This window comes from Setaria italica, chromosome III, assembly GCF_000263155.2.
Source record: "Setaria italica strain Yugu1 chromosome III, Setaria_italica_v2.0, whole genome shotgun sequence".
NCBI classification, from domain to species: Eukaryota; Viridiplantae; Streptophyta; class Magnoliopsida; order Poales; family Poaceae; genus Setaria; species Setaria italica.
The window spans coordinates 49,697,523-49,711,300 of NC_028452.1; the positions used below are offsets into that span (position 1 = coordinate 49,697,523).

Sequence of the window (13,778 nt, forward strand, 5' to 3'; positions counted from 1 at the left end):
GCCTAATTACGCCTAATTAATCCATCGTTAGCAAATATTTACTGTAGCAACACATTGTCAAATCATGGACTAATTAGGCTTAATAGATTCATCTCGCCGTTTAGATCCGTCTTATGTAATGGATTTTGTAAATAGTCTACATTTAATACTCCTAATTAGTATCTAAACATTCGATGTGACGGGTGCTAAAAATAAGTCAGTGGAAGAAAACGGGGCCTGAATCGAAGCTGATGCAGTAGGTTCACCTGCTTCTGGTATATGACGCGAGCATTCACTCCAGCTTGCCATGAGGGTCGTTGCCACATGGTGCGTGGAGGTTCTGGGCACAGCTTACTTGTGAGGTTCTTGGCTTGCCGGTAGCTTCGTTCGGCTGTTTGGAAGAGGTGCATGCATGCTGACGTTGCACACGGTTAAGTTCTTAGAGAAAGCTCGGAGGTAATTAAACTTGTGAAACAGAAACCTAGGTCGAGGTTGCTTATCTGGTTCGCTAGTGAGCTGCAGCCTATAGCTCTGTTTTTTTTTTCGAAACTCCGCAGCTTGGCTCGCGGAGCTTCCGGGGACAGCTTGAGTTGCAGGGAGGTTCCAGCAGGTTTGATAGGGGTGCCGCTTACTTAGCGGCTTTGCTGGTGAGACCCGTTGCCTCGGTGCTTGCATGCATGTGCTTGCAACTCGTGGCTTCGGCTGCCTTCACGTGCAGGTGCTTGCATGCGTGCCTGGCCTCGCAGCTTGTTCGGCAGCTTCGATGCCTGTCCTGGCAGCTTCCGGTTGTGTGCGCTTGTGAGCTAGATTATTAGCTGTTTTCCTAAATAATAGCTTCGCTCGGCCGGCAGCTGCAAGGTTAGCTTGACTGGCGAGGGTAAATTAATTTTTCTATATTGAATTTACTTCGTGAAGGAGGTGGCAATATGCAAGCATATTGAGGATGAGATAAGTACTTTGCAGGATACATACTGCAAGAATAGATGTTAGCTTAGGGGGTGTTTGGATCCCCGGACTAAATTTTAGTCCCTGTCACATCGAATGTTTGGACACTAATTAGGAGTATTAAATATAGGCTAATTACAAAACCAATTTCACAACCCCTAGGCTAAATCACGAGACGAATCTATTAAGCCTAATTAGTTCATGATTTGACACTATGGTGCTACAGTAAACATTCGCTAATGATGGATTAATTAGATTCGTCTCGTGATTTAGCCTAGGGGTTCCGCAATTAGTTTTGTAATTAGCTCATGTTTAGTCCTCCTAATTAGCATCTGAATATCCGATGTGACACAGACTAAACTTTAGCTCCAGGATCCAAACACCCCTTAGAGAAGTTCTGCAGCTTCGATCTGGCAAGCTATATTTGCGTCCTGAGGTAAGCTATATTATTAGCTGAGCGCTTGTTTTGCGGACACCTGGACCTTCGATGGTTGAAAGAGTACTCTAGAGGATGGTCGCGCTTGCATGCAAGGGTTCCGCAGCTTGGAGTCTGGTAACCTTGCAGTGCTGCCGTAACGGCTTCGCTCGGCCAGCAGCTTCGATAGAGTTAGTAACTTCGGCCAGTGGCTGGGAACTCGAGGTTAGCTTCGGGCACTTCACGAGAGCTTACAGCTTCGGGCACTTCGGGAGAGGTTACAGCTTCGATCGCTCGGGCACTTCGGGAGAGCTTGCTCTGAGATGGCACTTCGGTGTTGCTCTGAGATGGCACGGGGTGGCCTAAGCGAGGGTTCTGGCTTGCGGAGTTGGCACATTTACCCTGTGGCTGCCATGACAGCGTGGCGGCTTCCAGCTTCACACTGCATGATAGAGTCGTGGCATCTTCGCTGCTACGGTCTTGCCGGCAGCTTCGAGCTGTGCTTGTCTTGGCGGCTTCGTGGTATGTTGGCACATGCTTGTTTGGCACTTGAGAGTTGAGGTGATGGACGGTTGTTGTTTGAGCATGTACTCGCAGGTAACTAGCAGCTGGGCTCTAGCTTCGCGATTGTGGTGCCTATAAGCTTTGGTGTCGTCTTGTGGTGCTTGGCAGCTTCGGAGCCGAGTCGAGGTTGGTGTATCTCGAGCACAAACCATCAAATAGACTTCATTTGGACTGATCAAATCTTGTTGAATAAAATATGAAACATTTTGTCATGGAGGTTTGAGCTGTCACCACGGAGGTTTGAGCCTGCGAGGTTCTGCTTGCTTCTTGCGAGGGTGTGAGTAGAGCTGGTGTTGACTGCTTCCGGTAGTGATCAGTAGTTGATGATGGGCAGCTTCGGGGCTGAGTAGAGGTTGATGCAGCTTTTGGAGGTTGTCGGCCTTTGCTTTCTTGAGGGGGACAGCCAACCTCGCGAATTTTTGAGGGAGACAGCACCCATTTGCAGTTTGACCTTGCCAGCAGCTTCGATCCTGCATTTTGATGTGTCGCTCGGCACGGGTGCCATGGACGCGATGGCCGGCAGCTGCGAGGGTGACAAGCATGTTCTGTTCTTTATATATCTGCTAAAGACGATCGACGGTGATCGGTGCTTGTCGCGGAAATCGGCGTTTGCTGTGAGGGTCGACGCTCGTTGCGAGGGTTTCCGCGAGGGTTGCTGCAGATATTCATGCTCGCCGCGGGGGTTAATTCACGCTTGCATGTGTAGATACAACATCACTGCATGCGGCTTCTGTGGCCGATGGCCGCTTTGTTGCTTGGTAGCTTCGCTACGACTGCGCGCCAGGTGGCTTTGTGCTCAAGCCTCGCGTCGTTGCTTGATCAGCAGCTCTTAGTTATCCTGTCAACATGTCATGATGTCTTGAAGCATGGAGGGTAAAGTTGTAAGCTTTTTCTTTGTTTTGATATCATTGGTGAGCTTGGATTGGATTTGTTGGTTGTCATTAGCCAGAAATTAGCGACGGTCATCATAGCTTTATTTCCTCTTGCCAAAGCAAGTGATGTTTTTTTTTTTGTAATACAAGATGGAAATGAACGAAGGTGACGTGATCAAATAATTTATCTTGGGGAGAAAAAACTGTGCTTCGCTCTATATATTTTTCTCCTTTGGCTTCGGTAGTTGCTGCTGCGAGGGGGAGCAGCCCGGCAGCTTTGGTGAGCAGCTGGCTTCGGGGATGCACATGCATGTGAGTTGTAGTACGGTGTTGTATGCCCGCTGCATGCACATGTTGCCTGCGAAGGTAGGGCCTGTGCGGTGCCGTGTAATTGCATGCGGCCGGTGATGCTTGTGGCCTCGGGAGTGTGATTGACGGGTACCAGCTCTTGACCTCGGGCAGGCTTGCCGCTGAGGTTGTCGTAGGCCGCGACTTCATGTTGCATGCAGGATAATAAATAGCTTCGTTTGCCGCTGATCCTTATAATAGGTTTGGGTGCTTCCATGCTATATTGCCATGCGGTTGCATGTTGGGGTAACAAATAGCTTCGGTTGCCGCTGGTTAATATAATAGCTTCGTTCGGTAAAGGCACCTAGTAGCTTCAGGAGGGTTTGTAGCTTCGTGCACTTTGGGAGATCGGGGCAGCTTCGGGCAGAACACAAACTGGGCTGCCAACTTCGCTTCAATTGCTTGTAACCTCTTTTATCTCTCATTTTGATCGTGAATTTTATTTCACGCCGAAACACGGTGGGCGTCAAATGTTGGGTTCGTCCTTGAGAGAAGCTGGACCACAACATCAAACGAGCAACATTTTTCCTTAGCTTCGGAACAGTGATCAAAATAAGCAAATGGCCAAGAGTCCTCTCCTCTCACCCCTTGGTTTCTTTTATAGGGAGGAGGAGGAGGAGGTTGTTTATAATTTTTCCATTGGTGGGGTTGAATATTACAATAAGATTCCTAAAATATTACAATAAGACCCCTGGATGCTGCAACCGAGTCCCTAACCCTTATAAATAAGTCCTTAGACCCCGTTTTGGATCTCTTTTACACACAAGGAGTTTATAGCCTTAGTCCACCTAAGACGTACCCCCAACATAGCCTGTTTTTCTTTTTCTTTTCCCATGACCTTGTAGATTCCCATTTCTTTACGGAACTTCTAACTAAGATAGCGTTTATTTTGTGCTAAGGTGTAAACGGAAAGGGAATCAAAGTACAGTGTATTTGACAGCGGAATAGGTGATTACCCTCTTCGTTTGGTTGCAATCTCGTAACGTAATCAGATTATGGTGTACACACTCAGAAGAAGAGGAGTGTGAAAGTGTAAAACTGAGTCAGAAGAGGTTGAGATGGTCTATGAATAGCCAGCACCTACCCAGCAGCCAACCATGAGGAAGCACAAGGAGGGGATGAGAATGCACCAGATGTTGCGCCAGAGTCATGGACATCGGTGCTGCGTGACGATCATTGGCCCATGGCCGACAAGCTGAGGAGGACCATGCTCTACCTGGGGTATGATTTGAAGCCCATGTACAAGTATGATCAGTACATCAGCATCCGGTATGGGTCAGACCAGGAGGTGTCGGTGTTTCTTTACGAGCATGATCGCTTCTACGGGGCATTCAAGGAAATGGCTATCCACCGTGATGTTGCTCAGAGGAAGACTATGGAAGCTGAGATTAGTGGAGGGTACTCTATTTCCTCTCTCACAAGCTGGGATCAGTGCAGCATGGGATCAAGATGCTGCCATTTCCATGAATCAATCCATTCAGTTTCAGTTTGCATGCTCAGAAAAGAACAGATAAAGCATAGGCATCAGACAAGGGAAGCAAAGCAACAAGCCAGTTATGTGAGGGAGCGATAGAAAGCTCTGTTCTTCGGAGAAATAGAGCTCGGAGCTGTGTGCCGGTGCTGATTAATCAGTGAGTCAAGATGGCCGAATGTGCATGGATCGCTGCATCGTAAGCAAGATGGCTCAGTAATTTGCTCTGCAAACCTTGGTTCAAAGCATCTGTCTGGCAGTCACAAATGCAAATGCATTTGGACGCAAGCAAGATTCAGTGAGTCAGCACTGCAGGTGCATATACCACAAGAACTACTTGTCAAGGAGGCTATATATAGCTTGGGAATAAAACAAATTTTGCCAGAAATTCGTGAAAAAAAAATCGTAAATCTCTCTGATTTTTTTACCTTACCTGCACAACATCACATGAGATTGATCGCAATCTCTCCACTATCTTGCTAATTTTTTACCCTCGCCGCCGACTGCCGCCGGCCGGCTACAAGATCCTATGCCAACCCAAGGCCGACAAAGGCAGAGCAGCAGCATCTGAGGAGAGACGGAGCACGACGAGAGGGAACGCAGTAAGGAATACCCGGCGGGGAAGGGGATCCGGAAGACAATCGATCCGGCGGAACGAGGCGGCCGTCGCTGTCGCCATTGCCGGAGCCATGGGAAGAAAGGTAGCAGGCGCACAAGAGGGACTAATTCGAAAATAGTTAGGGATCCAAATCTGGGGGCTAAATGTAAATAATCGGATCACGATTAATAGTCGCCATGGATTTTCGGCTCCGGCCATTGCGGCTCCCGCCACCCAGCGCCGACGAGCCCGCTGGCCTCGGTGCTCAGACCGCCTCCTCTCCACGTCCCGCCGGACGGACAGAACGCCCCTTCCGCCTTCCCGGAACAGAGCACTCCGCGCCAAAGTGATGAGCCACACACCATGGCCGAGGCCCAAGGCGGGCACAGCGGCGGCCCAAGGAGGCGCCCTCCCACCGGTTTAGGCGGCGCAGCTTCGCGCGCGCAGATGCAGCAGCCGGGGGTTCCCGTTCCCCCGGCCGCCATGGCAATGGCAGCGCCTGCAACTGTAAGCAGCAGATGAAAGTCTTCAATTAAGGCTTAGCAAGTCAAGCACAAGCAGATTAGAACCGTCTCTTCTTACAGTCATGGATGGCAGAGATCTCAGAAAATATGGAAGCATCAAAGGATGATGCAATGATGGGGTGATGCAGTGCTGTGCTCTACATTGATGAATATGGACAATAAAGCGATGCCGGCGGCCCGGTACCGTCTGCACGGACGCGATGAACGCCTCGACCGTGGCGCGCCACGAGCTTAGATGTAGTTGAAGCAGATTTTTTTTTTAAACTTAACCCGGCAGGAGCACTGCCATATCATTTAAGAAGAAGAGAAGATGTTCAAAGATTACATAGTCGATATTGCATTACTCAAATAACATAGGTCTAACATAATGAAAAACTAAGGTACACTCGGTGCTCCACATGCTTACTGGCGCAAGCTGATTTCTTCCTTGATGAGACACAGCACTCGTGGTGGCGCCGCCTCAACTACTCCAAATATACGCCTGTTCCTCTCGTTCCATGGATTCCAGACCCGCCATTGCACGTCGTTGCCTCCTGTTCAGCGCCTGAAGAGATTGTCGCCACCAATCTTCAAGACTAGCGCCCGGTGTTGGCAAGGGCACCAAGTTGTTTGACCAACTTCTTATCAGCATCCATACCTGCATTGCGTGGGGACAGTGGAGACAAAGGTGTCATGCAGTTTCAGGTGCGGCTTTAGTTGAAGCAGACTCACTTGTTACTAATTTGAATGAACCTCTGCCCAACAGGCTAACACAATAGTTGAAAGCAAGTTCCATAAGAAAACAGAGCAACCACCTTGGATCAGAACCTTATGCTCTTATTCGTCAGTGACCATTACAGCTGAGGTCACTGGATTCAGTCGCATTCTTTGGTGCAGAAGCAGAAGGACCTGACGATGAGTAAGCCATATTTTCCCATGGTGGCACCCTCGCCAATGCAGTGCTCGTTGCATATATTGCTGCTGCACAGGAGCAGCATATGGCTTGGTGTTGCTCGGTCACTCGTTGCCCGCCGCCTTTCTTCAAAGACTGTAAAGGAAAGAAAAAAAAAAGAAAAAGTTACCACCAATAGTTGCAAACTTTAGTTTGATTCCCTACTACTTGGCTCAAAGCACCACTCCCGTCCGCCAATCAGAAACGCAAATGCGTTTGAAGTTTTGGACACAAAGTTCAATCAATCAACACTGCAGATGCATCTGGATTGCTGCGTCTCTGCAATCTCTCCCTGACGTCTCCAGGGCAAAGACACGTCGCAGGAGCCCATGACCCGAACGAAAGCTGCAAATCCATCGCCACCTCCACCGCCAGCGACAAGAAGCAGAGCAGGGGCGCAGAGCAGCAGCATACGGGGAGAAATGGAGTGCGAGGGAGAACGCGGCAGGGAATACCTGGCGACGAAGGGGGCGTGACGACTCATATGCGTGGGTCCCGTTTGTCAGCGTCACTACCTCCTCTGCCTTCTTCCACCTCCGCTAGCCGGTTCGACCTCCGCTCGCCGCCGGCGCCACCGCGTCGCTAGGTTAGGGTCTTCGGGCGTGGGGTTGTCGGGGAGCTTCATTGGCTCCCGACCTTAGAAAAGGGGTGGAGGGGGGAGCAGGAAGCCCGGCGGCGGAGGTGGGTTGCGGGGCAGCGCGGCGGCGGGGACGCCACCGGCCGGGGGGCAGCGGCTTGACAGCCGGTGGGCCAGGGACTGGGCGAGGGCGGGGTGTGAGGTCTCCGGTGAGTGGCCGCCGGTAGGGTAAGGGTTTGGGGTTAGGGGCTTCGGGTCCGGGTTGCCGGGGCTGTAGGGTCTCCGCCATCGCGGACCGGACAGAGCGTGCCTTTCGCCGCCATCGCGGACCACCCCACGCCCTAGCGAGAAGAAAAGGGTCGGAGACGAGAACAACGGCCCATGGGGGCCGGTGGTGGCGTCGGGCGTCGGCGTCCATCAACCTCTAGGCGCTGTGCTAGGCAGCCGAAGCGCAATGGCGTTCGCGCGTGGAGATGTTGGAGCGCCGGGGTTTCCCATTCCCCTCCGCAACCAAATCGAAGCAGAGCAGCAGCAGAGAAGAGGAGGCTCTACATTGGAAGGCTCTCTGAAACTTGATGAGGACAGGTCAGTGCTGCCATTCATGCGTAATTGCATTCATTTATTCTTATGTCAGGGTATAGACATAAAAGACCTTACAGATTAGAGATCCTACACCATGAATTACATGTCAATATATAGTTTGATCAGATTTTGAGGGTACAGTTGGTTGTGAGCATGCAATGCTATTACACAATTCTGAAACCTGACAAAATTCAAGTTGCACATTCCACTATCCCAGCAGCAGGAGGTCTCATGAAATTCAGACAATTCAGAATTTCTTCCACCTAATGGCAGTTCATGCAAAGATGATGGACATGGACCGCAAGGGACAAACATGTTGCCATGAGTGCTCCCGTCTTTCACTAAACAGTGTAGGTGCACCTTGACACAAACCCGGCCTCTTTCTTTTCAGCTGAGAAGTGGATGACTTTGTATACGGGAGGAAGGCTTCGTAGTCGTAGCTATGCTGGAACGTTCATTCTTTGGCGCAGAAGCAGCAGGACCTGAAGATGAGTAAGCCACACTTCCCCCTGATGGTGCCCTCGCCCTCGCGCGATGCAGTTCTCGTTGCATGTATGGCTACTGCACAGGAGCAGAATCTGGTATCTGTCGCTCAGCCACTTGTCACATGCCGCGTTGGCCCCACAGCCTGAAAGGAAAGCAAAAAAGAGAAAGAAAGAAGAAGAAGTTACCATCAGTAGTTGCAACTTAATTTCATTTGCTACCCAAAAAGAACCACAGACTAGCTTGCAAGCAATTAATCTTGTTCTTCTTTTAAGAAATAATTAATCTTGTTCTTTGACATTGATGGGTAGAGCGTTCTGTGTAATTGAGCTCTCTTTGTCTGCAGATGGACTTACATGGAGCCAAGAGTAGTGCCATGAACAGCAGGCTGAGGACAGTGATGGTGATACCTCCACAGCTGCCATGTCTCCAGGAAGAAACATTATAGATATCTGTAATCAATGGAAATCCTTCTTATAACCCACAAGGATGCTTTCGGTTCATCTCAAGGTAAAAAGAGAACAGAAGAAGGCTTACCATAAAGCTACCCTTTAGCATGGAATGTATTTTAGCCGGACAAAATTCAGTTCGCACCATTTAGTAGGGAGCCTCATGATGCTTGCTGCACATATGGCGCTTGTGCCGCATGCATGGGATAAAGATGCTGCAATGTTCGTGTATCAATTCATTCAGTTAAAGTTGGCATCCTCAGAAAAGTACAGGTAAAGTAGTAAGCACAAGACAAGGGAAACAACAGGATGATTACCGTGCTCATGGGCTCCTGTCCTCCGGTTGCAGAGAGCTCAGAATTGTATACTGATAATTCGATGATTGATTATTACTGGACGTGCATCATGCATTGATTGTTTCATTGTTAGAAAGATGGCACAGTGTAATTTGCTTGGCAAACTTTGGCTCCAAGCAACACTCCTGTTTGGCAATCATCACTCCAAATACGTCGAATGCAAATTTGACCTCCTTTTAGTTGAGTAAATCAGTGCATCTGGTGATCTGGACACAAAAAATCAGGTCTAGTTTCAGCTGGCAAGTTGTTAAATGCATCACAAGGATGCTCCAATAGTGTGGAAGAAACCAAATTGGCAGAATTTTTTTCCCCGAAAGGGCAGCAAGAGATTTGCCGCAAGTTTTATTAGAAGGAAACAACAGGAACACAATATACAGCGGAACAACAATTTGGCTGAAATTCATGAAAAAGGTTATAAATTTATCTGTTTTCTGGACTTACCCGCACAGCAGCAAAGAAGACTGATTCCAACAATAATCAACAGGCTGGACATGTAAAGAATGTATAAGACTACGAGGGTGATTTTCCATATACTAAACAGTTGATGTACAAGGTGGAAGGCACATGCTAAGATGCTCATGCTTGACAATTCAGAAGAAGAGCCCTGCACAGTAGTTGAAAACAAGTGGGTTATCCAGGTCAAATAAAAAAAACAAGAATGACTGACGTTTATGGAGTCAAGGGGAAGCAAGGGAAATTTGTGGGTGAGAAGTTCCAGCTCTTTGTTACCTTGGATTTGTCAGGCTCTGACTATCGGAACTATTCCAATCAACTCGCGGCAGTGCCTCCTTAGCTTCTCGCTTCTGCTATCACGGACGTCTACTTCGCGCAGTGAGCTTGGAAGTTCATCCACCTTGGGCAGCCTATAGATTCTTCGGCAGCTTTTGATCACTAATTTTTGCAATGAACTTGGGAGGCTGGGCAGTGACGAGATTTCTGGACAACCAGTGATAACCAACTCTTGCAGTGAACTTGGGAGGCCGTGCAGCTTCCGGAGGGCTTTACACTCCCAGATGTATAATCTCTTGAGGTTGGGAAGGCTATGTAGCCGTTCAGGGAAGTTCTGCAGTCTGCTGCAGAGCATAAAACTGATTTCCTCAAGGGAGTTGACGAACAGAAGGGCCTCTTGTTCCTTTGTGAAGCATTCCAGCAATTGATCCTCGAAAAAATTTAATGTAGTGAGCGAGGAAAGGAGAAAACTACATATGGGTGTAGCAGTGGCTGCAGCTACATCATCTATGCTGAGCTCCTGCAGTTTGGAGGAACGGGATTGGTGTTCTTGTTCTTGCACCCATGAGGGCTCGTGATCAAAAAACAAAGCGGGCGTTCCTGCGACGTATAATCTGGTGAGACAACCTTGAGCAACGAGAGACAACAATCCCTCGCCTCTTAGAGGCACACATCCGGCTGTGGATAAACTTGTGAGAGAGCTGAGGTTTGATAGAGGTTCCAGCGTCTCCATGCCCACCGTGCCTTCAAGACGGATGTATTCAAGAGAGTTGGGGAAGGGGAAACAAGAGGAGGATGAAGACGAGTAGGAGAGTAGCTTGGGGCAATTCACGACGCTTAACCGTTGGAGGGAGCTCAGACCTTGGAGGCCACCTTTGTCCTCGAGGGGATTGAAGAGGAGTCTTAACTCTGTGCAGTTGACGATACTCAACTCCTGCAGTTGGGGAGGCAAAAGCAACAGCCCTTCTGCTGCTAATGCGACTATTTCCTCCTCTGCTTTTGCATCCTGCTCGGTTTGTTCCTTGTCCTCTCTGTTAGCTGAAGATGATGCTCTGGTTGTTGCCATTGCCAGCGGTCCCATCACACTCAACCCTGTTATCTTCTCACAAGACCACAGCTTCAGTTCTGATAGCTTCAGGAAGTGGGTGAGTAGCTGTGTTAACTCCTTCCCGCTAGCACTCCACCCATCGATGGTCATGAATTCAACTGGAAATTGGTATTTGACATGGCTATCACATTCAGCAAATGGAAAGGCTGTATTCGAACAAGACATCCTTAGGGTCCTTAGGGATGATAGCATTTGCAAGTGATCCAGTGCCATGGGCTGGCAGCTGAGCATCCTCAACTCTTTCAGTCTAGTTAGATTTTGAAAAGCCAGCACATCAAAAAACGTGCTATCAGGAATTTCCTTTCCCTCAATTGTCAAACAATATTCAGAATTGGAATTTTTTGCATAAACCAATTTATGAAGACAAGAAGAGCCAGTTCCTTCTATCTCAATGGAGGATGGAGCTTCAGTCCAAGGAACAGGAGGAAATGACAATAGCTGTGGACAGTTTCTAATCATGAGCTGTGAGAGTCTAGGAAACAAACTTGCAAATGGCACTTTCTCTTGTTGACAGCAAGCAGAATGTGAGAATGACAACTCCACAAGGTTATAGCAACCCCTAATGACAAGCACTTCCAAGAAAGGAAACAATTGACAAGGGGCATGTACAGCCCATTTTTTCAAACTTCTTAGGTTCTCAAAGTTTAGCCTTCTCAAATTTCCAAACTTTTTATCTGGGATACTGCCTGAAATTTCCTCATGAGGCACATTAACTAGCCACAACTCTCCTATAGGCGGAAATGTTTTCCAAGCTACTCCATCTAGACAAAGAGATTCCAAACTTTTTACTGAGAGGTCCATACCAAGCCATGAAGGGCAAGTGGCTCCTCTGTGCCCTATAATGGATAGCTTTAGAAGGTTGCTACTTGGCTTAAGCCTTTCAAGGACATGTTCTTCTAATGTAGAGTCATTGGTAGATCGCCAAATATTCTCCCAACAAAATATCAACTCATGTAGGCGGCTCTTTAGTATCAATTTTGCATCATCAGCTTCTTCCTTTTCTTGAATTCTTTCAAGATTACCGATATATAGTGATCCACAAAGCTCTGCCAAATGTCCAACCTGCCTTAATTCAAAACCCTGAGATGCGTATTTTACCGTAAACCTTCGTAGCTCTTGTAATGATTTCAATTTCCCAACATCAGCAATGCTAGAGTGTGTTGCATCATGTTGAACAAGAAAATGACGTAGTTTGATAAGGTTGCTCATGTCTCTTGGTAAGTCAACAATATCACAGTGTTTTGCATCTAGGACCATCATGTGATAAAATCTAGAAAGTTTGTTGGGAAATCTTATTCGGCCTAGAGAAGAACTTTGAATCCGAAGGTAGCAAAGATGGACAAGATTATAAAAGTTGTGCAACAAATCTTCCACATCATAAGAAGCTTCAGATAGAAAAACAACACGAAGGGCCTTTGCTTCCCTAAATAAATCACCAAAAGCCTTCACAAAGCAACCATGGTGTTCCCCAAATAACATGAAAGACCGTAGTTTTTCAACTTTTAATCCTTTATTACCCAATGTATTGAAATCCTGCATATATACAACCTTTGAGGGTCAATCTATCCTTGACACTTGTGCCATCTATGTTGATAGACAAGTGGCGAATTGATGGCAGGACTTGTAAGGAGTTCAATTGAGATTCTATGCTAAGGCATTCACGGGATGAAACTTTCCGTGCTAATTCATGTAAGAGATCATGAATAATGTAACAAGCACTTCCATCGTTTTTTCCTTCATTTTCCAAAAATCCATGTCCTACCAATCGTGTCAAATGGCTTAGGCCTATATCTTCAACCCTTTTATTTTCACCACGTGATGAGTGCAAAATATCTAGTCCTATCCAGAAGTTAATTAGCTCTTCTCTATCGAATTTGTAATCTTTAGGAAACAAAGCACAATAGTAAAAACATTGCTGCAGCTGAAAAGGTAGGCAATCATAGCTCAACTTCAGTGCAGGCATAATGTCATCATCCTTGCCGTCTATTTGCTCCCATTCCTTACTTTCTAGTACTCTATTCCAATGAACCAGGTCAGGTTGGGTTTTCAATAATCTACCAACAGTTTTTGCCGCAAGAGGGGAGCCCTTTAGTCTCTGAGCTATCTTATCCCCAGTTTCGAGTAAGAGGTCAGGTTGGGCCTCTCTAGATTGATCATCATCAAAGATAAAATCTAGGAACAATTCCATGAATTCTTCATGCTCTAAACCTTTCAAACTTATTTGATGATCAATCTTTTTAATCATTATTTGTGATTGTGCTTGAAACCGAGTTGTGACTAGAATTATATTACTATGTACTTGTGATTTTTTGAATGGTACCAGTAGCCGTTTCCATTCATCCTCACTGCTACAGTCCCAGATATCATCCAATACAAGCAAAAACCTTTTATTTCTTAATCTTTGTCCAATCAACTCTCCTGCAGTATCTGTAGTACTTTCACCATCAACTTTAGGTATATATTTTTCAATCTCTTCTATCAGCTTATTCGCATTAAAGTTGAGTGACACACATTTCCAAACCTTGACATCAAAATATTGTTGCACTTGTCCACTGTGATAAACATATTGTGCGAGAGTTGTTTTTCCTATGCCCCCTGGACCAACAATTGGAATGACTGTGAGGACCTCACCAGAATGTTTACCCTGTGTGATATCATGTACGATGCTATTCATAATATGATCTCTCCCATACAATTTGGGCTCTGTACTTTCAGAGGTGGTGATAAGACGTGCAATATTTGGGGCAGCACTCCAGTTAGGACCTAACGTTGTAATAATGTGAGACACCTTTTGTTGCACGAGTCGCAGTTGCTCTACAATGTGCTGCATTCTTGTTGAGGCATCCA

At 47.2% G+C, this 13,778-nt stretch overlaps 2 protein-coding genes and 1 long non-coding RNA gene across 3 annotated transcripts in view; all 3 read right to left on the reverse strand.

Annotated features, from left to right (window-relative positions):
- Positions 1–6,050: 6,050 nt before the first annotated feature.
- LOC111256659 lies at positions 6,051–7,578 on the reverse strand. Its single transcript, XR_002676822.1, has 3 exons — positions 7,103–7,578; positions 6,511–6,743; positions 6,051–6,353 (listed from the first exon to the last, which is right to left on the reverse strand). It is a non-coding gene; the product is annotated as an uncharacterized LOC111256659 (long non-coding RNA).
- Positions 7,579–7,884: 306 nt separating this feature from the next.
- LOC101754717 lies at positions 7,885–13,771 on the reverse strand. Its single transcript, XM_022824994.1, has 6 exons — positions 9,824–13,771; positions 9,536–9,698; positions 9,056–9,300; positions 8,827–8,953; positions 8,646–8,741; positions 7,885–8,434 (listed from the first exon to the last, which is right to left on the reverse strand). Exon 1 carries the CDS (start codon positions 12,468–12,470, stop codon positions 9,834–9,836), a length of 2,637 nt encoding a protein of 878 aa, XP_022680729.1. The 5' UTR covers positions 12,471–13,771; the 3' UTR covers positions 7,885–8,434; positions 8,646–8,741; positions 8,827–8,953; positions 9,056–9,300; positions 9,536–9,698; positions 9,824–9,833.
- The window catches only part of LOC105913500, a 1,403-nt gene continuing 1,142 nt past the window's right edge, over positions 13,518–13,778 (reverse strand). The window contains exon 3 of the mRNA XM_022825326.1: positions 13,518–13,526. Coding sequence (XP_022681061.1) covers positions 13,518–13,526 — 9 coding nt within the window. The remainder of the gene's footprint in view (positions 13,527–13,778) is intronic.

Excerpts from the sequence above, each read along its gene's own strand:
- LOC101754717 (XM_022824994.1), bottom strand. The coding sequence starts at position 12,470 with ATGCAGGATTTCAATACATTGGGTAATAAAGGATTAAAAGTTGAAAAA.